The sequence below is a fragment of the Tympanuchus pallidicinctus genome, unplaced genomic scaffold, assembly GCF_026119805.1.
Source record: "Tympanuchus pallidicinctus isolate F22 unplaced genomic scaffold, pur_lepc_1.0 scaffold28, whole genome shotgun sequence".
Taxonomy (NCBI): Eukaryota; Metazoa; Chordata; class Aves; order Galliformes; family Phasianidae; genus Tympanuchus; species Tympanuchus pallidicinctus.
In genome coordinates this window covers 972,410-998,094 of record NW_026294745.1, presented here as the reverse complement: position 1 = coordinate 998,094, position 25,685 = coordinate 972,410, and the positions used below count along the sequence as shown (strand labels likewise).

Here is a 25,685-nt window from a genome sequence, read left to right as displayed (position 1 = left end):
GAGAGCCACGCTATACTCAGCTCCCTCAGCGCCACCCCAGCTACAGCTCCACGCAAGGCCCCGGCTGCGGCCCAGCCCAGCCCAGACTCAGTGCTCTGCCACGGCTCAGCAGGAGGCACCCAACCCTCCCCCAACAGCCCCCCTGCCCGCCCTACAGGCACCAGGCCGAGACCGTGAATCCAACGCAGCTCCCCAGGAGCGGATGGAGGCAGATAGCGCCCACTCGAGCCACAGCCCTGCGTTCCGTGGCTCCGCCATTCTTACCTTCCGGGGAGGAAAAGAGCTACATCCGGGCACCCGCGGCCTAAAGAGAGCTGGCGCCTGACGTCATCGCGCCAATCGCGGGGCATGCTGGGAATTAAAGTCCGGGTGGGCCAGGATCCCTTCCTATAAGGCGGAGTGGCGCGCGGTGATGACGTAAGTGGTGACGCAAGGCGGGCCGCGCCGCGCTCCGTGCGCTCCGGGGCTCTGAGGCCGTAGTTGTTCGCGCTCCTCTCGGGGCGCCCGTAGGCCGCGAGCACCGTGCTGCGCTGAGGGGGGCTGAGAGCCACATGTGAACCGGCGGCCGGCTGCGGGGCGGTGGGGGGTGCCGCGACCCGCTGGGCAAAATGACATCGCGGAGGTGAGGCGGCTGCGAGCCCGGCTTTGGGGTTCGTGGGGGGGGGGGGGGGGGGGGGGGGGGGAAGAGGGCGCTGTGTGGGACCGAAGGGCTTTTTTTCATGCTGCTCTCTGTATGCGGTGTTTGCCTGCTTTCTGCTGTTCTCTGTGGGTTAAGGTAAACGTGGCTCTCAAAGAGAATTGGTGTAGTAATGTGGATGTTGTGTTCCTTTTTATTGTTTAACCTGCCTGCTCATAAAATTGATGCCTCTCTTTGATAGAGGAACTGTAGTGGAGCGAGGCTGCTGTGAGCTTGTAAGGCCGCACCAGAAGTGCTGTGTCCAGACCTGGGGCCCCCAGCATAGCAGTGATGTGGAGCTGTTGGAGTGAGTCCAGAGGAGAGCTGTGAGGTGCTCGGCAGGCTGGAGCACATCACCTGCGAAGGAAGGCTGAGGGCTGCTCAGTCTAGAGAAGATGCTAGGGAGATCTCATTGTGGCCTTCTAGTGCTTGAGGGGTGTTATAAGTAGGAGGAGTGGGTTTTTACCCTGTGTAATAGTGATAGGGCAAAAGGGAATGAGTTTAAGCTGAACGATTTAGGAATAAATTCTCTATAGGGTGGTGAGGCTGTGGCAGTGCTGCCCAGAGCTGTGGGTGCCCCATTCCTGAATGTGCCTGAGGCCATGGATGGGCCCTGGGTAGCCTGAACTGGGGGGCACCCAGCCCATGGCAGCTGCAGCTTGATGGGTTTTAAGGTTCCCTCTAGCCTAAGCCATTCTCTAATTCCATGAAGTTTTTCAACACCAGATTATCCTCTCTCTTGTTCTGCTTACCTTGGTGCAGTGAGGTTGGTTGATTCTCAGTTGGGCTGTAGCTGAGCCCAGCTTTTAGATCTCAGGTATGTGTGGGATCTGCAGAGCGTGTTGGGTTTTGTGCCTACTCCCACCTACACGCTGGGACGGGTGTGCAGTGCCTTTCAGAAACACTTGTGGGCCTTCCTGCTGTCAGGGAAGTTTGTATTTTAATTTGAGACTGAAAAATATAAGCTGGGGCCTAAAAATAGGAATAACTAAGCTCCCAGTCACCACCTCCACAGATGCTGAGACCCAAAGCTGATTTTTATCTCTCCTGCACTTGAAAAGACGATTGGAAAAGCTCAGTCACTGCATGGAAAAATGTATTGATTTTTTCTTTCCTCTGTCTCTTCAATTTGATAAAAGTCTGCTGGCAGTGTTGGACTTGTGAAGCACAGATTCTGCTGACTTTTTCTTCACTGTGCAAAATGCAACTGTATGCTTATTTAAAAAGTAATGATAAAATAGCAGTGCTGTGTTTTCTGCCATGTCACAGTTTTCAGCAAAAGGTTTCTTGCTTAGCTAACATCCCTCGCTTTTGTAAATGAGACTCCAACTGTTCTACTGCATTTCTGCTGATGTTTTTACCTTTCTGTAAGCTAACAAGTGACTTGGATCTGCTGCTGAACCCCCAAAGTGGAATTGCTGTATGGAGTGTTCTGTGCATAGTGGCACAGTTGGTTTAATTAGAGTGTGGGTTTACACGTATGTGTGTTGGTTTTCTTAGTTGTGCTTCTTGGCTGTGATGTCCTTCACTTGGGATAGCCTCTGCACCTGCTCATAATAGAGATTGGAAAAGGAAAGAAGAAAATAAGTCTAAAATGCATTCCATCCCTATAAAAGGAAGCATAGGAGAAAGTCCTCCATAGGGGTTATGTTACTGATAGCTGTGCCTGCAGCCCCCTTTGCTCTCTCCCCCCGTTTTAGAAGGGATGCAGCCACAAGGTTCAAAAGCACACATGTGATGGCAGCACTTCAAATGAAGAGATCTCAATCACCAGTCCGGAACCGTTTAAACGAGATCACTAACACCCCCATTTTTCTATTTGGGGTGGCTGACAAATGCATCTTCCTACACAAAGCCAAAAATACAAGGATGAGAGAGCAGGAGAACGAGTTACCGCTAGAACAAAAGTTACATAAAGTGCAATAAAGCCCTCAGTCTCCCAGATGTAGCTTTTCTTTTGCTATACTTTGTAACTTTTTGCCATCTTGAGTAGGAGTGTACCTATGCGTATTTCATGTTTTGAACAGCTCGTATGCTGTTACTTCCAGGTGCACTGAGATTTAGGGTGAGATACAGAAGGTATTGAATTAATTAAACTTCATGGAATGACAAAGTATAATAAATCTGTAGGATTGGCCCAATAATTTCTCCTTTTTTATGTTCATAGGCATAAATTTAGAGACAAGCAAAGGTATCTTTTGAATCCCACGTGTATTGAAATTGCTTATTAGCTGTTCACAATGTTGCTATGCTATTGCTGTTGCTTTCCCCCTAATGGAAGTAATAATGTTGAGGGTTGGAAGTGTGGTAAATATATTGCCATCTCCCTTAGTTGTTATTTAGTGATCAATTAATCCCAGGTACTGATGCTTGTGCAACATTTCTTCTGATAACCGCACTGAAAGAGAACTGTTCTTGACCTTCAGTTGGCTATTAGATAAGTGCAGGATTTATTGATTCTTATCCATTTGCTGTAAAAGCTTTTAATGTGTCTTTTCAAGCCCCATGGTGCACAGGTTTGATTTTCTTTATCTCCACTTAGAGATACAGCAGTGTTCACCAGGTTTTCTTGTTGCAAGCAGGATATTCTTAATTAGTTAAAAAGCAAGATTAACAAGAGGAATCATTTACTTCTGAAATGGAGTTGAGCATAGGTAGTCCTGATTCCCATTTGGATATTCTGGAATCTCTAAAACTCCCAGAATGTTTGCATGAGATGCTGTGTCTGAATGGAACAGGCTGGGTAAGGGCTTGGTAGGAATGTTGTCTGCTTGTCATGATTGAAGGAATTGCTGAACCAATCAAAGCAATGAAGTCGTAACCCTAAAATTAGGTAAATGCTCTATTTGCTGTTAGAGCAATTTACTGTCAAACGTTGAATATCAGAAGTGCTGCATAATTTTTTTAGACATGGCATTTTTACAGCTGCAGTGAGATTGGTTGCAGGCTGCTTGCCCTAATGCTTTGCTTTGGAGCAGCTGAGAACCCTCTGCACAGAGGAGCCGCCCGTGTTCTTTGTGCAGATGTGGATGTGCCTTTTTGCTGTGCCCTGCCTAGTGCCTGATTCACAGCAGAGCTGCAGAGTGAAGGAGATCATTGAATCACCAAAGAAAAGTCCAGCCAAAGCCCTGAAGCAGTTCTGAGTTGCTGTGTTTGCATCTCTGGCCCATGTGGTGATTTTTCAAGTTATTTTTATTTTGCAGTTTGTTGCCTGAAATCGCGCCTTGCTCCGCAACCGTTCCATGGCAGGGGGTTGGAAGTAGATGATCTTTAAAGTTTCCTCCAACCTAAGCCACTCTATCATCCTCATTAAGAAGTCCTCTCACCTACAACAGAGGTGCAGCTTACAGTTTGTTGAGCTCTTACAGTTGTGTAGGAGAGCAATAAAATCCCTCAACTACAGATAAGAGGAATCGCAGCTGCGTTAACTGAACGGCTAAGAATAAGCCAATGCCATAGGTGGGGACACCGAGCTTCTGAGATGTAGACCATATACAGCTCTCCTTTGGCAGGGCACTATATTAGTCACTCATTAGGCCACTCGTGGGTGGTGAATATCAATATGGGGTTCCTTGATGCTTGTATTTAAGCGTGGTACGTTTGGGTGAGAAATTGCCGATGGTATTCAGAAGGCAGAGTGGCAAACTGGTGTCTGGCAGCAGTCAGCACCCTGTGCCCTTGGGGGTGGAAGGAGCCCGGGTAGCTGAGCAGGTCGTCCTCAAGTGGAGACCCTTCTTGGCTGGTGGTCATCCTGTGTGCTCAAGGATGAGGTTCAGTTGAAATTTCAACCTTTAAAATGTTGTCTGATGTCGCTTTGGATGGTTTAAGTATTTTCCCTGCTTGTCTTTCAGTGTCTTTGTCTTGTCTTCCAGTGTATGAAAAAACACACTATTCCATCTGTGTTTCTGTTGTGTACCTTCCTTTGATAGCACTGCAGTCTGGATGTGTATAGTATAACTCTTTGACTTGCAAGGAATCTCTTACCAATATAGAAAAAAGCAATGCAATATAAAAAGTGCAATTTATACATTTTAAGTAGAAATTCTTACTGAATTTTGAGCAAAATTCAGCCCTGGCTTTGCAGCAGCTGTGTAGTTCTGCTTAGTTCTGTCGCATAGATTAACTTTGAAAATGAGACTCTTCTATTTACTTGTTCTCTTTATTTTTAACCTCATGTAGATGGTTTCATCCAAATATTACTGGAGTGGAGGCAGAAAATCTACTGTTAACAAGAGGAGTTGATGGCAGCTTCCTGGCACGGCCCAGCAAGAGTAACCCCGGAGACTTCACACTCTCTGTTAGGTATGTTTAAATGTTCTGTCTTTCTTCCCAAGGTGTTCATTGCGTGCTGTTCTTTGGAGAAAGAGTTGTAAATTAACTATTTGCAAGAGATGAAATAATGCACGGATCTCTGCCCTTCTCTCTGTTTCCCCTGAAGAAGTTCTCAAGTATCTTTACCCAACTTGGGGAATCTGCAGTTTGGGGATATTGTAGAGATAGAGAAGTTATGGGGAAGCAGAAGTAAATTTATAATTGTATTACTGTATGCCCTTTAAAAATCTATTTCATAACCATTTGAAAGTAGCAGAGGTTATCTGAATTGCTGATCAAACGCCTGCAAGGAAATGCTACCCTGACTTTTTTCTTATAGGAAAAAATCAGCAAGTCTTTAAGGTCAGCTGTGCTGCTGTTCCAAACCAGACCTTTTGTAACACTTATCCCACTGTCAGTGCGTATGTAGTGGTAGGGACAAGGAAAAGAGAGCAAGAGGAAGTAGATAAAGGAAAAAGGAAAAGTGGGTTTGGTGATAAGAGTGGTACTACTGGGATACCTTTGTGATAATGGGCCCTGTTGAACAGACGGGGCCTCTTTCAGGGAGCTGTGCTTTGTTAATGCAAGAAACTCCAGGACTAAATGGTTTACATTTTATTAAAAGAGAGATTCTAGAAATTAGTGTGAAAGTCCAGCAAAAGCAGCAAACAAGCTCTGATGGGTGTCCTGCAAAAGCTGAGTTCTTTCCTCACCCTTCCACCCCTTGTGCTTGTGAGTGCAATTCTGGGGGATCCAGAGAATTTCTGTTGCAGACTGCAGGACCCTGGAGCTTACTCTGGCTTAGGGAATTCCTTTGCCACAGAATTATTGTTATTTTTTTTTCTTATTATTAACAGTTACAAACTGTTGGGCAGCCCCTCCCCCTTCTTGCAAGCCACCAAGATGTGGCTGAAATATATTGCAGAAATATGCACTAGATCAACTGTTCTGCCATATTTCATTTGGAAAGTGATGCAGAAGTCTGGATTTCTCCAACTGTGAAAACAGAACTTAGTATAAGAGTGGTTTATTGGAAATCAGCTGACTTACATGGTTTCTTCCTTTGTTTCAAACATTAGGCGAACTGGAGCTGTCACCCACATCAAGATCCAGAACACAGGAGACTATTATGACCTCTATGGAGGAGAGAAGTTTGCTACATTGGCTGAGTTAGTCCAGTATTACATGGAGCATCATGGGCAGCTCAAAGAAAAGAATGGAGATGTGATAGAGTTGAAATATCCACTGAACTGTGCTGATCCTACTTCGGAAAGGTCAGAAATGGTGGTGAAAACCTCACTATCCATGTGCTTCTTAATAAGTGCATGCCATCCCCATAGGATCTGCTTCTGTTTGGTGGGAGGGTAGTCACTATCATACTAAAGTTAATCCCCCCTGAATTCAGTGAGATTACTTGCGAAGTTGACTCAATGAATGTGGTTAGAGGTAAAATAATTTGTGCTGAACAAAATAGATCTTGAAGCTTTCTTCCTGGCATGATAGAATACTGGAAAAGAGGGCAGAGTTCCCTTGATTTTTAGTGGGAGAATGATTTATAGAATTTCTCTTAGTGATCTCTGAATCTGTAGTGCCTTGGAATTCCTTGCAGTAATATTTGTGTGTAATTTTATACTTTTTTTCCCCACAAATGTATATATATTTAATATATATATTTAATATACATATATTTAAGAAAGTAAATGCTTAAACTGCTCAAACTGATGGTTTTATGAGCATGGCTAATGAGGAGCATCTGAAACTTCTGCCATGCTGAGGATGTCTGTGCATGACAGAAACATCTCTGGCCAGTAGATGTCAGTTTATCCTCAGAATATGGAAGAAAGGAGGGAAAAAAAAGGGAAGATAAGAAACAAGCTCCCTCACGCCTCAGTGTGGCTTGTATTTAATGGCTGTGGGGAGAATTCTTGCATTTATGTGATTTATCCTGCTCAGTTCCTAATGTGATGGAAGAGTAGGGTCTTAAAGGTACTGAGTTCCCAGAGCATTATTGGGAAACCCTCACGAAGCTAACAGACCAAGAGTAAATGCCTGTGCTGAGGAGAAAGTTGCTGTATGAACTTGTATTTATTGGACTTCAGGGGATTCATTTGTACTGCTGTACAGGATCCAAATGAAAGCTTTGTTTGAAACTTGCATAAAATGCAAATTTCAGGGCTTGTGGAAGTGCCTGCTTTGAAGTGTTCCTGCAGTTGCTCGTGTTTATGTACACGTACGCTTCCAACAGTTTATTATAAGCTATGAACCTTTCTGTAGTCTGGGACTCATTCAGTGTCCATTTTAGTGTTTCCCTTTGTAATAACTTTTTATACCAAGCGGATTCAACCATGGCTGGAATGACTATTAGAGTGCTGTTTTCATTTAAAGGTGGTTTCATGGGCATCTCTCTGGAAGAGAAGCTGAAAAACTGTTAACAGAAAAAGGAAAACATGGAAGCTTTCTTGTGCGTGAGAGTCAGAGCCACCCTGGGGACTTTGTTCTTTCTGTCCGGACGGGAGATGATAAAGGAGAGAGTAATGATGGGAAATCTAAAGTGACACATGTCATGATTCACTGCCAGGTATGATGAAGCAGGAGCTTCTTTAACAGTACTGCTTCTGTGGGCAGAGGGCTTATTCTAACAAGAGGGCCTTTCTGCACTTTGCTAAAGACATGAATGTATTTCCACTTTTTCCTGTGGTAATGTGTGTGTGATATACATCATCTGGTTCATCAAATGGAATAGATTTGCTTCTGATTGCATCAGAAGTCTGTCTTAAAGCCTTTTGCTGATGGAGCTTTTAATGTTTGTGAACCTTAAGCGAGATGCTATCTGCTGTATGGATGATATCAGGACAAGAGTAATTGGACAAATAGAGACCTGTCCATGTATGTTTGTTGCTCCTGTTATTTCATAAAGTCTCACCTGAGAGTGATCAACAGAGCGTAAACAAGCCTGAGTATTTAATCTAAAGAACACTTTAAAATATTAATATAGAGTGGTCCATCATTTCAATATTTATGTACTTAAGTTATGGTCTTTAAATATTTTTGTGCATAACAGTGGCTTGCTCAATACTTAAATCTGTGACTTTTGTTTTAGTTATGTAAAATTGTAATTGCCACAGCTATATAAAAACTAAAATGTAGTAGGAGGAAACAGTTTAGAGATAGAGAAGAGGATGTTGTCCTCCATAATGTGTGTTTCTTGTTGTCTACCATCTACTAGCAGAAGAGTTCTACTGGATTTTTCTATGTGTAGTTTGAAAGAATTTCTCTTATGTTGTGTAGTCTAAATGTTATATCAGTGCAGACTTGATGAAGTTATTTTGTTTTGATGACTGACAATCTGTTTTTAAGGACCTAAAATATGATGTTGGTGGAGGGGAGAAGTTTGACTCTCTAACAGATCTAGTAGAGCATTATAAGAAGAACCCTATGGTAGAAACTTTGGGCACAGTATTGCAACTCAAGCAGGTGAGTGAATGGAGAAAACACCACTAACTTTATTAATTTCAATGTATATTGTTGGGGAAGAGTGGGCTTTTCTGTGTGTTCTGTGTGACATCATAACTTTTGAAATGTGAAAATGAAGGAGACTTCATGAAACTGGTTGATAAAATCATGTAAGTCTAAACTGGGATAATTTTGTGCTGCTGGTAAAGAATAGACTTTGTAATGCATGTAGAATTTCTTGTAACTTCATTATGATCCATAGGGATTGCAAGGCTAGTTCACAGATGAAACAAGTTATTAAGAACAACTGTGAAACCAAAAGCATTTGTTCCTTACTCCCTTCCTTTCTTCCCTCACTGCCCCTAGAATGTGTAAATGGTGAAGTCCTGGATCTTAGAATTGCCTGTGTAATGTAAACTTAGTGTAGGGAATTTGTGTTTTTAACTGTCTTTTTAGTTGTCACCTTTATTTTGTTTTTCCTAGCCTCTGAATACCACCCGTATTAATGCTGCAGAGATTGAAAGCAGAGTGCGAGAGCTAAGCAAGCTAGCAGAGACTACAGATAAAGTCAAGCAGGGCTTCTGGGAAGAATTTGAGGTACCTCATTGTATTTCCAATGTTATGTTATGGTATTGAATCTCTGTAGTACTTCTAAGAGGTTTGTTACTGCCTTCCTGAGAATAGCTTGGCTCTACTTCCATCACTTCAGATCCCAGCTTTTGCTCCTTTCTCCTGTGTCAGGTAATAATGTGTTAAAACAGTTCCATTCCTGTGTCTGTTAATAAAATGATTCAGATATTTTCCCTTTTTCCTAACTGAGAGGTAATTACATTCTGTTGTTCATTCTGACCTAATTGCATTTCCTCCTGTTATCCTTCCCATCATGAGGGAGCCTTCCTACAACTGGCACCACCAGGACAATCAGTTGGACTCAGTCCTGGGTCCCTTTTCTCCATGAGTGCAGGGGGAGGTCTGTAGGCTGGATTTTTATTTCTGGAGGCAAAGGCCTGATTCCTAGCCTCTGTTGACTATGTTGACTATTTGTAACCTGTTGTGACTGGGAAGCAGTACAATAGCAGTATCTGATGCAGTTGGAACACATAAGTGTGCTTTGCATATGCAGGGAATTAAGCGATGCTTTCTGTTGCTTCACCCAGTGGGGTGTTCTGAGTTGTACTCTGTTGTGATTAAGAGGCAGTGGGATTTCTCAGTCCATATGTGCTATTGCACTTGAGTTTGTGGCTCCTTTGGTAGCCACTTTTGAGAGATCTTAAAACTATTGTGAAGAGGCAGGCCTCAGATTAGTTGAGTCTGGTGTAGTAGAAATGCAAGTCATGGCTTGAACCAGTGATTGAGCACCTGGTGGGAAGGCAGGGCCAACCCAGGGGAGCTCAGGTGTATGCAGAGCACCTGAGTGACTTGAAAGGGTGAAGCCAGGATCCACTCCTGCCCAGATAGGGTTGGCAGTGGAGGCAAGAGGATCTTGCTGGATATGACTGCATATTTGTGGCCTTCCAAGGGTAAGCAGATTCTTTTCTTTGTTTCCATCTCTGACTGCTGCATCCTAACATTTTTCTGACAACTGGATTGACTTAAAAACTGTGTGTGCGTGTGATGATCACAGCCAAAAGTTTTGGTCATTACTTTATTATAATGAAGAGACTTGTATCACTCACTTCAGAGTGAATTGTAGGACTGTACCAGCAGATGGCAACAGGAAACTGGAAAGTCTTGTGATCCCAGATCTTTGACAAAGAAGCTGATTTTGGCTGTGTGATGCTATTTTGAGGAACTTCTTGAAAATTGATGGATTTGCAGAGCACCATTCTTGAAGAAACTCATTTATGGTCAGACACGCTTATTAGCTCTGCAGTCTGCTCTGAGACTTTTAGTGGGAGTTGAAAAATAAAACCATGAAGAATCATTGAGTTTTACAAAGATATAACAAATTTCTGTAGGAATTTGGTGGAATGTAGGATAGTGAGATCACAGCTGGTAGGGGTGGTAATCGTAAACAGAGTATTAAACTTCCTCTTCTTTCTCACCTTAATATCTGGCCTTGACCAAGGACTGCAGAGTTGTTCTTAGCCTGAACACTGCAGTTTTAATGCCATGTTTTCTCATTCGTCTCAGGTAAGCTGCGGCTGCCAGTCCTGGTGGGAGGAGGCAGGGGGCAATCTCCAGTCTGTCTGTGGAGCTCTTCATGCCCTGTTGTGCTTTGGCAGTCCAGATGGTAGCTGTAAATTACTTGTCTTTAGGCATATTGAAGAATGCCTCTTGTCCTGTTAAGCGTCAGACAGAAATGTTGACAGTCTTTGTAACACTTATGCTTCTGGAAAGTGACTGAGGAGCTTTGTGCTTGAATGGTACAGAGGAATTGAGGACTCTGTACCTAATTTATTGTTGCATTGTGTACCTCTTGTAATGAGCTTGTTAGAAGTCTTTGTACTTGTGGATCTTTCCTTAGGGGTGCTCAAAGCAGTAACCATTAACTGTGTGAAATAAAGATGTTTGAAGTTAGTTTCAACACAATTACTTCCATTTTTTTTTAACCTGCTAGCAAAGTTTAGCTTTTGGCTCTTTGCTTGGCTTTTCGTTTTGCAGAGACTCAGAAGTGTTAATATTATACAGAGGTGCTCTGTGATAATGGCAGTCAAAAGACTTCTGCATTATGACATGAGTTGAGCTTACTGCAAACAAATGCTTTATGGGTGCATACTTGCTGTGCATTACGTACATGAAACCTCACAGTTCTGTGCTGCTTTTGTTCTTTGGATTCCATGTCTTTAGGATGAGCTTAACTGTCCAAGGTCACTAAGTGGAGGTGGTAATGATAACACAGACTGAAATAGAAGTGAGCAAATGTGTCTGACATGCCTGAGCTTTAAAGTAAAAGTAGTCTGTGAAGGAATATTAAGGTGGTGTTAGAGAAGAGAGCAGCTTCCAAAGCCAGAGTGTTTCTTTTAGGCAGATTGATACTGCTTTTGAGATTAAAACTTGGAGCAAAACCATTGAGATTCTGCTCCCTTTGGCTTCATTGCAAGTACGTGGATTTGCTACTAAGCACTACTGCTATGAGGTATGGAATTACTGTTGTTCCTGTCGTTATTAATTGGGAACCACTGAGAAATTAGGGCCTTGCCAACGAGAGAAATCCCCATGCAGATTTACTGCTTCTGCACTAGGATGATTTATGGAGAACTATGTAGGTAGTTACCTAACACCTGCCCGAACCACCAGCATGGTAATGTGAGAAATCTGAGCAAAATATGTTTGGATGTGAATTAGTGAAATGGCCTTGTTTCAATAGGAGAAAGGGAGTCACGTTTTGCTCCCAGGTGTATTGGCCTATCTTTATTTGTCAGCCAGCTTCGTAGCACCTGTGTCTGTGAAAAGGATTCACTTAGAGGGTTAGCTACTTTTCTATGAAGAATAAAGCACAAATTGCAAAGTACTGTTGTTGCACTCAGTGCTAATTGGCTTTCTAGCTTTCTAATGCCATCTGTGTGTTTTGAATATTCTCATCCTATTGTGGTTTTAAGGGAATAGAAAAGAATATCTTAATATTCTGCTTCTAACAGCTGAAGGACTTTTCACTTTCCTTGAAACTGAGACAGCTGCTTGTGTTGGTGTGCTTTGGTGGGCTTTCTGTAAGCTCCTTCCTTCCCTTTGGCTGCCTAGAGATGATCTGGCTGCAGCCTGCAGGATTTCAGGGATGTGTTTTTGGGACTTTCCAGCAGCACTGCTATGGATTGGTAATAGCTGAAGGAAGGGAATAAAGCTAGTAAGACCTAGAGGAATCCAGTACAGCTCAGTAGAGAATCCTGTCACTGGTGTTCCTGTGTTTGTGTCAGTGACTTTTCATACCTTGAAAGCAATGCTGTATTGTAGTTTGAGTGGAGAAACCTAGGAACTCTCTGTGACTGCTGATTGGTATTATAATCAAGTGTCACTATTTTAATGAGGGAAGGATCACGATAATAATGACAGTCTTTGTCTTTTTTGTGCTCTTACTGACTCCAGTTATTTGTGCTGTTTTTCTGCAGACTTTACAGCAGCAAGAATGCAAACTTCTCTATAGCCGTAAAGAAGGTCAGCGTCAAGAGAACAAAAACAAAAATAGATACAAAAACATTTTACCCTGTAAGTACTGATTTCTTATGTAAGCCCATTACTTTTCTGTGCTTTGTTATTTTAGGTGGTAAAGGCAGGGTTAATTAAACAACAGTATGCTTTTTCTTCTCTTTAGTGCTAAGCCCTTCCTTTATGTTGTCAATATTAGTTCCATACAGCTTCCAGTCTGTTCAAACATTTATCCATTATAGATGCAGATATTTTGATTCTGAAATATTTATCTTCAGCTTTCACTAAACAGTTTAGGGATATGATGCTTTTATTTGGCAAACTGGAATGCTTACACTTAAGAGGATTAATCTGTGGTACAAAACTGCATAGTGCAAACCCAGCAGAGTTTGAGACCATTTGTGTTGATTTAGATAAACACTTGCTTTGTGATCTTTGTTGTGAACTGGAAACTTGTTTTAACAGAAACAGGAAAAGGGTTGGGTGTTCTAGCAGTGATTTGCAGAGTTTCACGATGTAGCAGTTTCTAGTAGCAGTAAGAAAGTACCTGTTGGTTGAATATTGAAAAATAGCTGTATGCTTACAATTGTACCATGCAGCTGCTTGACATATAAATATATTCTTCCAGTTGATCATACCAGAGTTGTTCTGCATGATGGTGATCCAAATGAGCCTGTTTCAGACTATATCAATGCTAATATTATTATGGTAAGTATGCCCCACCTAAATGAGTCTTGTAGGCACAACCTTTGCTTACTTTTTAACTTACTCTTTTAAATCTAAGTTAGTCTTCTAAAAATGAGCGTTTGTCACCATTTCTTAAATTGTTTTTGTCTCTAGCCTGAGTTTGAAACAAAGTGCAACAACTCAAAGCCCAAAAAAAGCTACATTGCTACTCAAGGTTGCCTGCAGAATACAGTGAATGATTTTTGGAGGATGGTGTTCCAGGAGAATTCTCGAGTTATTGTTATGACAACAAAAGAAGTTGAAAGAGGAAAGGTAAAAATAAACTTAAGCTGGTCTCTGGAGAAGTCATGACATCTGTGTGCGTGCATGGTCTGACTTGGTTGTATTGACTGCCATGCTGAAATGCATTGTGCCATCGTGGTCTTAGGAAACTCGCTGCTTAATTCTGTAAGGTGCTTGAATGTTCTTTCTTAATTGATGCCTGTGGGAATTGAGGACGCGCTCCTATTGTATCACAAGGCCTCCCTTTTGTAAGGATTGTCTAATTCTAGCTACTGAATGTGAATCATTGCATTATGAGAATACCCAGAGAATGAGACAGTGGAAAGCTAGGTGCTGCAGACAAACGTTCTGCCTACTTGAAGGGGTAAATTCCCTGTTCATGAAGCAACAGTATAGCCATTTTATTTTATTTTACCGAGTTTGTGTGGACTTCATAAAAGAAACAAATTATGGGATGTTATTAGAATGAGAATGAATTCAGAGGATATTGCTTCCTAAGTAAAAACTGCAAGTCTACATGAATATGTCCACATGGAAATCACTTTTCCAGTGACCTTTCTCTTACATCTTTTTTTTTCTTGGAAGAGAGAAATTATAGAGTTGCTTTGGAAGAGTTGAATACTTTTTTTGGTGTGTGCTCTGGCTATGTAGAATGCTTTTATATCTGATAACTTAATCATGACAGGGAAAGAAGGGCGAAAGTAACTACAGCAGAGCATCTCATATTGAATCTTTTGTTGGCAGAAGAAGCTTCCCTTGTTCCTGTATTGTAAATCTGCACTAAGCACTGCAAATAAGAAATACTATTCTGCCGTGTTTGGGGTTTGGTCTGTTTGCTGTTGCTGGAAGCTGCATCTATCTACCCATTACATTTCTCATCTGATTCTGTGTGGACTTGCATTCACAAGGCAGACAGGAGCTGCTGTTGCAGGAACCAAATGAAAGTAGTAATAGGTTAACCCATCCTTCAGTGCATGGGATATATCCCTGGACAAAGATAAACTTGAGAGAGAAGCAGCATGCTGAAAGCTCTAGATATCAAAGCCACAGACACATCAGGCCCCTGTCACAGGGTGCAGTTCTGTGTTGCTTTGGTGGTTGAATTAGAGCTATGTTAGCCCTTTCTTCTCTGATTCTAAGCAATGAGAAAGCGAATGTCCAAGGTGCGTTCCTGTTAAAAATGACTTATATCTTTGACTTGCATTTGCTTTGCAGCCCATTAGGTATTGGCTGTAGAACATCACATAAAGCTGAAGCATTCCCCTGAAAATTCTTCATATTTTGAAACAGCAGTTGGGTGGAGGTATTGGTAACTGCATTTCAATTCCAGGGCTTTGAAACTATTGAGGCAAAACTGGTACAAAAATCCTAAAAGCAACTGAAAGGAGAGATTGCAGATACCTCTTTCTGAAATAACTCCCTATTCGATATAGGGAAAAGAAACTTTCCCTTCACGTGTACTTTAATGTGTTATCTGGTGTTGTCTTCAATGTACTCACAAATGAAAACTTCTGAAAAGTGTTCACGAAGCAGCCTTCGTGTGGATTACTCTTTAAAATCTTGCTTGTTTGTTTTGAATCTTGCAGAGTAAGTGTGTCAAGTACTGGCCTGATGAATATTCCCTAAAGGAGTATGGTGTTATGCGTGTGAGGAATGTTAAGGAGAGTGCAGCACATGACTACACACTAAGAGAACTTAAGCTTTCTAAAGTTGGGCAAGTAAGTATGTTAATAACTCTGTGCTTTTAATCTAGGTTGCAAATAAATTAAAAAAAAAAATATGCAGAAAGGCTCTTTCTGAACAATCAATAAGAGCTCTAAGATATTAATAAATTGAGCCTTGACTCCTTCTTTGAAGTTGCAGCTTTAGCTCCATACATCTTTCTCTTTGTCCTTGGGCTAATTGGAGATTCTTATACCTGAGCTCTTTTTTGGCAGAAGATGCACGACTACAGAGCTTTGAGGAAGTTTGGAAAGAAGCATGAAAGTGCTTTTAAGTAATCATACTTTAGCCTAGCTAAGCATTTATCTGCCCTTTCGTGGAGGTGGTTGTACTAGAAGGAACTGGTTGTATGGCAGTCCAGAATTTGAAAGAGCTCTTAAGTGAAGACATGTAAGATGGGGATGGAAGCAGTGAATTAGTGTGGGAACAGCACTTTGTTGTTAAGAAAAAGAGCTTTTCCCTGGCTTCTGAAAGCGAAGATGGAAATACTGGAAACAGCTCAATGAGAAAAATAGGGAACACTGGGAGCAGGTAGTGTGATTGACTTGTCAGGCCAAGAAGAAGACTTTCCTTCTTTAAATGAGTTGTGGTGTTGTGCTGAGCAGAAGGTTGGGTATGCTGCCTTCTGATCTGACTCAACTTTCTGAAGTAATGCTCTTAGCTGCATTTTGTTCAGAAGCGTTTTTTCACGTGTTGATATCTTCCTTCTAGGGGAACACAGAGAGAACAGTCTGGCAATATCATTTCAGAACTTGGCCTGATCATGGAGTCCCAAGTGACCCTGGTGGTGTACTGGACTTTCTCGAGGAGGTGCACCATAAGCAAGAAAGCATTTCTGACGCAGGACCAGTTGTGGTCCACTGCAGGTACAGTGATGCACTGTGCCTCTGCTTCTGTGGAATTCTGTTGGTTCTTCTTTTTTACATCTACTGATGCATTGCTGGGGATCATGCTTGGACCATTGCTTGGGATCACTGGTCTACAATCCCACCTCATGTGAATGAGATATCACTCCTCATTTTTAATGTATGAATTTTTGTTTTCGATTTGAATAAGGCAAGGAAACATTCGATCTTTTAGTTGTGTCTGATCCAAGGTTGTTAATAAACACTAAGAAACAAAACACTGTTGCAACTTCTGTCTCTGTGAAAATTTAGGCCTCTGTTTTCTGTTGTCTGTATAGTTTGGTTTGTCTTTAGCTGTAGTCTGGCTTAGTGTTGGACTCCTAACTTAATGTTCTCATGCCTACTCAGAGCAAAACAATTATTTTTCTTTTCACAGTGCTGGGATTGGACGAACAGGAACTTTCATTGTGATTGATATTCTTATTGACATAATCAGAGAAAAAGGTGGGTCTCTTCAGCCTTTTGTTTTCTGCTGGGACATTGACACAGGTCATAGGAGCATCACAGTAGAAACAATAGAATGTTGACAGGGGGATTCTAGTATTGTTCCAGAGTGAGTACTTTTTTGGCATAAGAGGGACTCGGTCATTCCTCTTGACTTAAAATTAAGGTGCTGAAATCCTGCTCTACATCAGGATGATGAAAACTTTCAGCTGAGGATTAGCCAGAATCCGATTGCTTTATTTTTATTAATATTTGTTTTTAATTATTTGGTTAAATCTGTCATGAATTTGTGGCATCAGTCTGCTCACCGTACGTTGAGGAGACCAATCTCTCCAAAAGCAAAGTTTACTTTATAGTTCCCAATCTCATGGGGTTTTTTTATTTCATAGGTGTGGACTGTGATATTGACGTTCCAAAGACCATCCAGATGGTGAGATCGCAGCGGTCAGGAATGGTTCAAACAGAAGCACAGTACAGATTTATTTACATGGCAGTACAGCACTACATTGAAACCCTACAGCGCAGAATTGAAGAGGAGCAGGTATATTCAGCTGAAGTATAAATTATGTAGGATCATGTCATCACTGGATCAGGGAGCAGAGTTGCTCATTTGCTGCTTGTGACTTGGAGACTTGACTGCAAGTATGGTAATCAAATTTGAGTGTCAGATACTGTTTTGGATTCTTAAATCATGGAATGAGGTATATTGATCTGAAGGATTGTAAAGCATGTAGTGATCCTACAGAACATCACCCAACAAAAACCACCTAGAGGAGTGATTTATGTGATGAGAACTTTTGGAACATGGGGACAATCACAAGATCTCCCACCTCATTCTTTCTGCTCAAATACTCTCTTGCACTCAAATTCTGCAGTCTTTCACAAAAGCTGCATGGTTTTGTGATAAAAGCTAACTTTCTGTCTGCTGTTGCTCTCATTCTCTGCCCTAACTTCTGGTCATCTGGGACTTATCTTTTTTCAAAATTTCAGTATCTTCTGTTGCCTTGCTGCTCAGGAGATAAAACCACACAGTTTGTCAGACAGATGTGGGGAGCCATGTGTTCATGGTTAGCTCAGTGCCTGGTGTGAGATTTAAGCCCTGTTTTAGAGGTAGGGTGTGCCAGCTCAGCCTTGGCACTCTTGTGTGGCTTCTGGCTTCTTTGAAGTGTGACAGAACTGGTTTTATATTTGCCAGCATAACGTAGATGCACTGTTCAGCAGAGGATAGAGTCTTTATTCTTTTCCCCAGGATGGCTGTTGTGTGCTCTGATGCTGATTAGACACAAAGTGAAGAACATGAAATCCCTCAGGTGTACTTTTTTTCCTGGCTTTATTGTTTCACTTCACCTTAGAGCTCCCTCACATCTGTGTGTTTGCACAAGCCTCATATCCTCAGGTTTTGAATATGGTCTCTTTCTGTGCCACAGTTTATAAAGTGGATCTGTAATTTCTTGAATGCTGTAATGTGGTTTTGAATGGTGTTTTGATATTGAGTGGAGCAGTGCATTTCTCTTACAGTGATCAGTTGTTTCATCCTCTATGGTATTACTAGCTCAGGAGGCATGAGAATAAAAGTTTCCTAAACTGGAAATAGAGCATTGCTTTACATCGTGAAGTCTTGACCTACAAAGGCTAGTGGCAGACACAAAAAAGCAGAATAATACTTTTCAGATAAAAGCAGTGCTTTGTGTTGAGTATAGGAAGTAGCATCCAGAAGGAAAAAATAAAGATGTGATGTCATGCAGCACTTACAGCTGTGCTGAAGCAGTGGTATGTACACATAGCTGCATGCATTTGCATAGGGATGAGTTCTTTATGCTCAGAAAAAAAAATTCCCTTGGCTTCTCTGCTAACAGTTCCTTCTGCATTGCAGTGCTGAGAACTTCAAGAGTTCCTAGACTTAAATGTTGTGTTGGATATTGCCTGTCATCCTGCAAGTGTGGAAAAAGGGGAATTGGATTTGTTTTGCTATGTCTTTCCTGCAGAGATGTGTACAGTCTTTTACATCTAAGAAACAAGTTGTTTCCGCTGCATTTCTATTATTATGAATTAGAAAGGATAATTACAGTGAATTAAACTGAAAGAAGAGAAGCCAGGAAGGTGCTTAATCTTGGTTTTTCTATTCCAGTCAGCTTAAGTAATAGAAGAACAGATTGATTCCTCTTAATTTTGCTGCATAGAATATCTGCACCTCAAACTGCTATTCATTATGTGATTTAAAAAAATAAAAAGTAGTTAAACCCTCTGATTTGGTGCTTCAGAATATTATTGGCAGGAAGGGGGTTTGTACTCATCATGCTGTTAAATGCACTAGTCAGAACTTTTGCATTTTGTTCAAATCTTTTTAGTTTCAGCCTTCCAGGCCGTGGATTCAGACTCATAGTTGAAGGGGTTTGTAAGGAATAGGTGGGAGGTTGGGAGAGCAAGAAGTTCTGCAGAAGAATAGAAAAAGTTGTAGTCTCAGAAGACTGCTTTGAAAAATTGCAACTTAAAATGCAGTGCAGAGCTTTGTTAATGGAAACTCAGCAGCCAGATTTCCTCAGGGATTCTGCCAATCTCTGCTGTGAGATTGACTCGGGTCTCTTATGTAGTATTTGTTGGAGCATTTAAAAAACAAAATGAAACAGAAACCCTATGTTCTGTAAATGTTTTTAAAGTGAAGCTTTGATTTCAATGTAGGTTGCAGTGTGTGTATGTGTTGTGAATGTTTGTCCTGGAAACAAAGAAAAGCCATATCTCTCTTTCCTAGTGTAGCTTTGTTTGCTGGAGCCTTCAGTATCTTTAGATGAATGCCAGCAAAATTGGCTGCAGCTTGTAACATATGTTGCAGAATACAAATGACAGCTTGGGTTCTTTTTATATCAAATCGAATGGCCTAAGATGATATTTTATTAGAGATCTTGCAAACAGGATTGTTACTCATTTGGCCACATCTCTGAGCTGGAAATAAGGTCAGTGGGAGGCGCACTGGCTGCTGCTGTCTGTTAAAGAATGAAGTGTGGTTTCTTCTGCCAAGTGAGACGAAGGTTGTGTGTGAGTGCTGGTTCTTAAGGCTGGTATGTTCAGCTGGAGGTGGTGGTGGGGAGTGCTGAAAAAAGAGGCTTTTCAGGTCTTAGAACAAGTAAAACCAAGCTTTAGGTCCTACCCATATTGTGTGTTATCTATGGAATTGAGCTCTTTGGTGTTCATAGCTAAACCCTTCTAAATCTAATCTGGTTAGTTGTGTACTTTCCGTATTCCTTCAATGAGTTTTTCCTATTTGTTGCTCAAACCTGGCTTTTCCTTGTGTTTTGCTTCACAGAAAAGTAAGAGGAAAGGTCACGAATACACAAACATTAAATATTCTTTATCGGACCAGACAAGTGGGGATCAGAGCCCTCTTCCACCCTGTACCCCAACCCCAACGTGTCCAGAGTAAGTTGGTTTCTGTTGCTAGTGTGCAAGTTTTGAATGGTGCTAATCTCCAGTGATCTTGAATTGACTTACCACAGAGCTTGTGCTCAGACTTTTGCCAGGTACTTTGCTTTTAAACTATTACTATTAAGTGTACAAACTTGGTTTTCTCAGACTGCAAATACTTGCTTCTTTTCAGAATGAGGGAAGATAGTGCTAGAGTATATGAAAATGTGGGGCTGATGCAACAGCAGAAAAGTTTCAGATGAGATGATGTACAGACTTCAGTGCAAAGGCAGGTATGTATTTTATGTGACTGTGCATATGCAGCCTGGAGTTGTAGGGCTTGAATAAAATAGGATAAAACCAGACTATAACAACATTTTCTAATGCTTGAAATGCATGTAATCAATCCACCCTTGAGGAATTTAAGTTTCAGAAGCTAATTTTGATTGAGTTACAGCTATATTTACCCTCTCAAAACAATATAGAGTATTAGCTTGGTGGTGGTTTGTCCTCTTCCCCTGACTCACAGTGGCATAGGTTGGAGGTCTTTATTATTCAGGAGACTGGTGTTCTGTATGATGAGTGGGAGCTGCAGCCTGAACTCCATGTCTTTAAGTGATCTTTGTTCCTGGTCCATGCTAAGGATTTGTGTCCATCTAAAGAGATTAAAAGAACACTTAATCTAATGCTCAGCCTCAGTAAAGATGTATTGAGCAAGATTACTTCTGTGCCTGTGTGATGTGAGCAGATGCAGGAGGAAAACAGTGAAACTGATCTAATATGCTAGCCTTTTAGTAAAGGTTTTAAACTATGGTCAGACAGAAATAAAGTCTTCAAAGTTAGTGTCCTGTGTTCATATTAGTAAAATTAAATCCTTGCTTTCGCTGAAAGAGAAAACTATGATTCTCTTTATATTTTAAATGGCAATTATGGTTTGATTTATGCAGTCAATTGAGTAGATATTGGTTATTGGCTGATAAGTTTATTAACCGTGGTTAATGGGCTGTGAATGCAGCAAAAGAACAGCTTCAAATTTAAGGTGTCCTTTCTGTAGTCATTTACTTCTCCTGGATTCTAGCCTAAGGCCTTTCATCTTTTGCCCCGTGCTTCTAACGACCTCAGACATCCTATTTTCCCCTTCCCTCTCAGTAGCTGTATGTATGCTTCATCCATTCAGTCCACAATCTTATCTGTACATGCATAGACGTATCCCACTTAGTCCACTATTTCGAATACATGTTCTCATCTTTTAATGCCAAACTGCAGCACAGCTTATAATCAAGATTTGAGATTTTCAGTTGTTTATGGCTTTCTTGAGTCATTATACACTTCTGTATGATGTCAGAACAAGAACAAACTGTTGTGTTATTTTGTACTAAATAGCTCTTATTTCTTTTCCAGAAATGAATATGGTTTTTAAAAAGGTCAAGAAAGAGATGGAAGAAGCTTCACGTGAAAGCTGAACTCTGAAGGCTTGGTACCTTTTTAATTTACGGTTTTAATCCTTCAACAGTAGGCAAAACTTAAGACCATCTAAAGATTGTTTATAACTCTTCTCTCCAATGCCTGATTTACAATTGCTCATTTTCCAAATAAAAGGAAATCCTATCTACAATGTAGACAACTACTTTGTAGAGTCAGTTTTGAATCCAGCAAACTGTTGGATTGTCATCCATGTGGTTGTTTTTTTTAAATAGTGTTTTTGTTTCATAATATGGCTATTAGTCGGTTTTGGTGTTTTGTGCGTTTGTTTTCATTTGAGCCATTGTGGGTTTTTTTGTCACAGGTGGTGGGAGAACAATGATATAGATATAAATCTGTTAGACTAATGTAAAATAATGATGGGAACAATACTTGATTGAAAACTGTGGATCACCAGTGTGAGTAGAATCAGCTACGTGGTAAAATTAGTCCTAATACATTTCAAACTCAGACTGAGTTCTGTAAGGGTGAGCAGTATATGAAGGTGCTTGTGGTGACTGATAGCTTTGATTACTACTTAGCTGAGTGGCTGACTGAGCTATTTTTGAGTAATTATGTAAGATAGCCTTTATCAAAGGAAACTTCTTTTACGTGTTCTCTACCCAAAATAGAAATTTACTGTATCTCTCCCAAGGCATGGTGGCCTAATGTAATCCTCTTGTGAGGATACTATCTCTGTTCATTTGTCTGTGTTCATCTATTAAGCAAGAGATTGGATGTGCTGAGTTTGAGGAATTTTAAAATTTGCATGCTGACACCTTAACAGCATAGTGAAAAACAGAGTGAAACAAGTAACCCACTATGCAGGCTCTTAGCTCACTGTAAGGTAAGCCTCTTCTCCCTTCCCCTGGGGAGATGGAAGCTGCTGGGCCTTCTAGTTTTCAGTAAGACCTTAGGACAGAATAAGTGGCTCAATTAAAGTTTTGTGGGGGAAAGCAGTGCATGGAAGCTGGTTATCCACTGAAATTGCCTTGGTTGAAAAGGGCAGAATGGACAGCGAGGCCAGCAGGCTCGTTCTGGTTTGTTTCATCAGACAGGAGTTTATTACCATTCCACCTGAAGTGCCTTTCAGAGCTGCGTTGAAATTGCTGTTCCTATTAGATTAAAAATCATGTTCATCTGAAACCACTTCTGATTGTTGTCAATGAAATGGAGCCCTCTGCTAGAGAGAGACCACAGAACGCCGAGCTGCTGTTGAGCTGCCAGGTAACTGGGTTCCTTCACTTGGTTTGCTCTGTCCTGTTTCCTGGACCAGAAGCTCCCCTTAAAGCTGTGTGCACTAGTGATAAAACCAGTCCCTAACAGTAGGATCTGGTGGTGTCTTACCAACATCTTCCCCTGCGTTCCTGGGGAAATTCTGTGACTTCATGGTTAAGGATTTATTGCCATTTCTGTTCAGTGCATACAGATGGTGAGCACTGCATCAACTTGCTGTAGGCATGGTGCAGGGCCAATGAAATTGCATTATTGGCCTTACTAGTGAAATTATGCTAAAGCTTGGAATGTAATTAATGCAGCTTTGTGAAAGGTTAAGTGGGAGATTACATTACCTTTTCCTGAGAGTGCTTAGCAAAATCAAATATTTGAACACTTTGTTTGAACTGAATGAAGGTGCTTCTTTAATGTTAAGCAGAATTTTGTTACTTTGCCTGTTGTCCTTTTTGTCTTCTGAGGCTTTGGGTTTTCTTTTCTCTCTCTTTTTTTTTTTTTTTTTCTTTTTTGGAACTCCTGTCACCAGCATACCATAATGCATTTTAATGTCGTAGCCTTATAGTCTAATCATAATATTTACTCCCCTTCTCCATCTGAAATTCTGTCGTGATGAGGGAGAAATCTATTCCTCTGGTAGCGAGATCTGTTCTGCATTGCCTGCCTCCTTCCCTGTCCCTGCGTACAGCTTCATCCTGCTGAACAGAGATCAGCTCGAGGTGTTGGTATTTGCACAGAGCAATTGATGGCAGTCTCAATATTTATTTAAAGCTTGGTGTGGAGGTAGATGAATTCTACACTTCATATATTAGAGCAAGGTGGAATGCATGTTCTGTACCAAACCGAAGTCATGGTGAAAGTCAAGAGAAACCAGAGAAGGACCCTGAATGACTGAACTCTGTTTTGAACTCTGTCAATGTGATGTCTTAAAAGATTGACCTCTAGAAGCAGCAATCAGTTATGTGGCCAACATAAGGTTGCCTCTTTCAACCTCATTTTAGCTGTTTAGAAGCTGCCACTGTAGGATTTCTATTTTTTTTCTTGGAGCCAAGGAATTCTTTCTCCAGAATGTGTATTAATCCCGAGGAGTGAACGGTGGAAGAATGTTGATGAGGAGAAGCAGAATCAAAAAGGTTGGGAATAAATACTGTGCTTCTAACGTTCTAACTGGAGTGTTGGACCATGCTGGATGCCAAAGGGGAAACCTTGCAAGAGAAAACCTGCCTGCCCTTCATGCAAGAGCAAGAGAGGGATCATTTTTGGAGCATTAAAAAAGTTGTTTTACACAATGTGTGGATTTTTATTACGGATGAAGCAAGAAAGAGATACGTCCTTTGGTTTAGGGGAGATAAGTGAATATGTGGGTTTCATGTATTTCTAGTGAGTTTTTTTAGAGAAATCTTGTGCATTGATCTGCAAGCTGTGGCTGAATCAGTGGAACAGAAAAGGGATGCAGTTCTGAAGCATTCTGTTAGGGAAGACTTCATACCACAAAGGAAACTTTAACCCAATCCTAAGGCACAACGATTTATGCCAGCATGAATTTGCTGCAGACTTCATTTCACTGAATGTTTCATAGCATACTTTAATTTCAGCTAGCTGTTGTTAGGACTGATTGGTTCTCCTATTAATCCTGACCAAACTGTTACTTCTTCCTCTTAAGATATGTCTCTGAAACACAATTAACCAGGATACAGCTAACGAAACCCTAAAACCCATTTCCTTTTTCATTGTAACGATGGAGAAAATCACAGCTGGTACTAGGATGTGTTGTCAGCTTTTGGTTTGTCATTATTTCAAATTTTTTAATTTTTCCCTTTGAAATAGTGAAACATGTAATTAATAATTTCAAGCCTGTTTTATTTATGACCTTATTGTGATTTTTTTTATTACAGTACTAAAAACTAATGAAAAAGGATCTTATTAGGTGGAGTAGACCTTGCATTTTTTTTTTTCCTGCAGTGTATGAAGTATTGTACCAGAGTATTAAATGAAATTGTAATATTTTATTGAAAAAAATCTCTATCCTTTAAAAGGAATGCATTTAGGATGTCATCAATTTGATGTGAATCATGTAAATGTTGATAATGCGCTGTTTATCATACATTCAGTGTTTCAAAACTCTTGCTTCTTGCCTCTTGCCCATATACGTTCTGTAGACCATTTACAATTGTCAAAATGTGACATTAAAATAATAGTTCATGTATAGAAATAGTGGTGGTTGTCCATTGTTTTCTGTGCTGGTATTTATGGGTCTTAGTTTGGCTGCTCTGCTGTTGCATTGTGATTTTTATTGCTGCAAAGCTATATTATCAGAAATAAAAGCATATCTGTAAACAACAGAACTTAAAAGAAAAAGGGAAGAAAAAAAAAAAAGAGAAATAAAACATAATTTTCTTAAGATGACTTGTCAGTTACTCTGTTCTCCAGCTCCCAGGCAATATTGATGGTGTATGGGCACTCATCTTCAAGCTTAGATGATAGTTTCTGAGTTGTGGTCATGAGGTCTGTTGAAGAAAGCAGCTGTCCTTCCTGAGAGCCAGTGGAGCACAGCTTCTAGTAAGCATGATGCATGTGAGTATGTGTCCTTGTGTTCCTAGCACTGGCCAGAGGTCCACGTGCTGCCTGTGCTGCTACCTGTGGCTCTGTGCGTGGGCATGGCTTGTCTGTTCTGCTCCAACCTGCTTTTCCTTCTAGAAAGCTGCCCCTTGTTATTTAGTGGTTGGTTTATGAACTTGATATGGAACACGCATAAAGCTGAGGTGGGAATTAGCCCACCTGGGAATATTAGTGCTAATCAATCAGATTGGTTTGCAGGAAAGGAGTGATGATCCTGCTCTCTCTTGGCTACAAGCTATTCTGCCAGGGATGAGGGGGAAGGAAGCTGTTGCTCTCCTGCTGCTCTTTCTGTCCCAATCTTTCATCTCGAGCACATTTGTCTTTGGGGCTGTGCTGTTTTCTGAGATCCTTGTATGCCAGCACCAGGCAGTGACTTAAAAGAGGGACTGGTGCTTTGCAAAGGAGCTGTGCTG

The 25,685-nt window shown here is 41.1% G+C and overlaps 1 protein-coding gene across 2 annotated transcripts; it reads left to right on the top strand.

Moving 5' to 3' along the window:
* The first annotated feature begins 397 nt into the window (after window positions 1–397).
* PTPN11 (protein tyrosine phosphatase non-receptor type 11) lies at window positions 398–24,865 on the top strand. Of its 2 annotated transcripts, none has more exons than XM_052691031.1 (16): window positions 398–417; window positions 4,856–4,978; window positions 6,067–6,261; window positions 7,373–7,565; window positions 8,345–8,461; window positions 8,924–9,037; window positions 12,487–12,583; window positions 13,152–13,231; window positions 13,364–13,522; window positions 15,079–15,210; window positions 15,926–16,080; window positions 16,496–16,563; window positions 16,953–17,104; window positions 19,865–19,977; window positions 20,156–20,255; window positions 21,364–24,865. In XM_052691031.1, exons 1-15 carry the CDS (start codon window positions 413–415, stop codon window positions 20,223–20,225), a joined length of 1,773 nt encoding a protein of 590 aa, XP_052546991.1. In that variant the 5' UTR covers window positions 398–412; the 3' UTR covers window positions 20,226–20,255; window positions 21,364–24,865. The 2 variants fall into 2 exon arrangements, with proteins under 2 accessions (XP_052546991.1, XP_052546990.1); XM_052691030.1 differs by lacking the exon at window positions 398–417 and adding an exon at window positions 431–622.
* Window positions 24,866–25,685: the final 820 nt, after the last annotated feature.

Coding starts and splice junctions, on each gene's coding strand:
- PTPN11 (XM_052691030.1), top strand. Junction 8,462..8,923: donor CAGTATTGCAACTCAAGCAG/GTGAGTGAATGG, acceptor TGTTTTTCCTAG/CCTCTGAATACCACCCGTAT. Junction 16,564..16,952: donor TGACATAATCAGAGAAAAAG/GTGGGTCTCTTC, acceptor TTTATTTCATAG/GTGTGGACTGTGATATTGAC.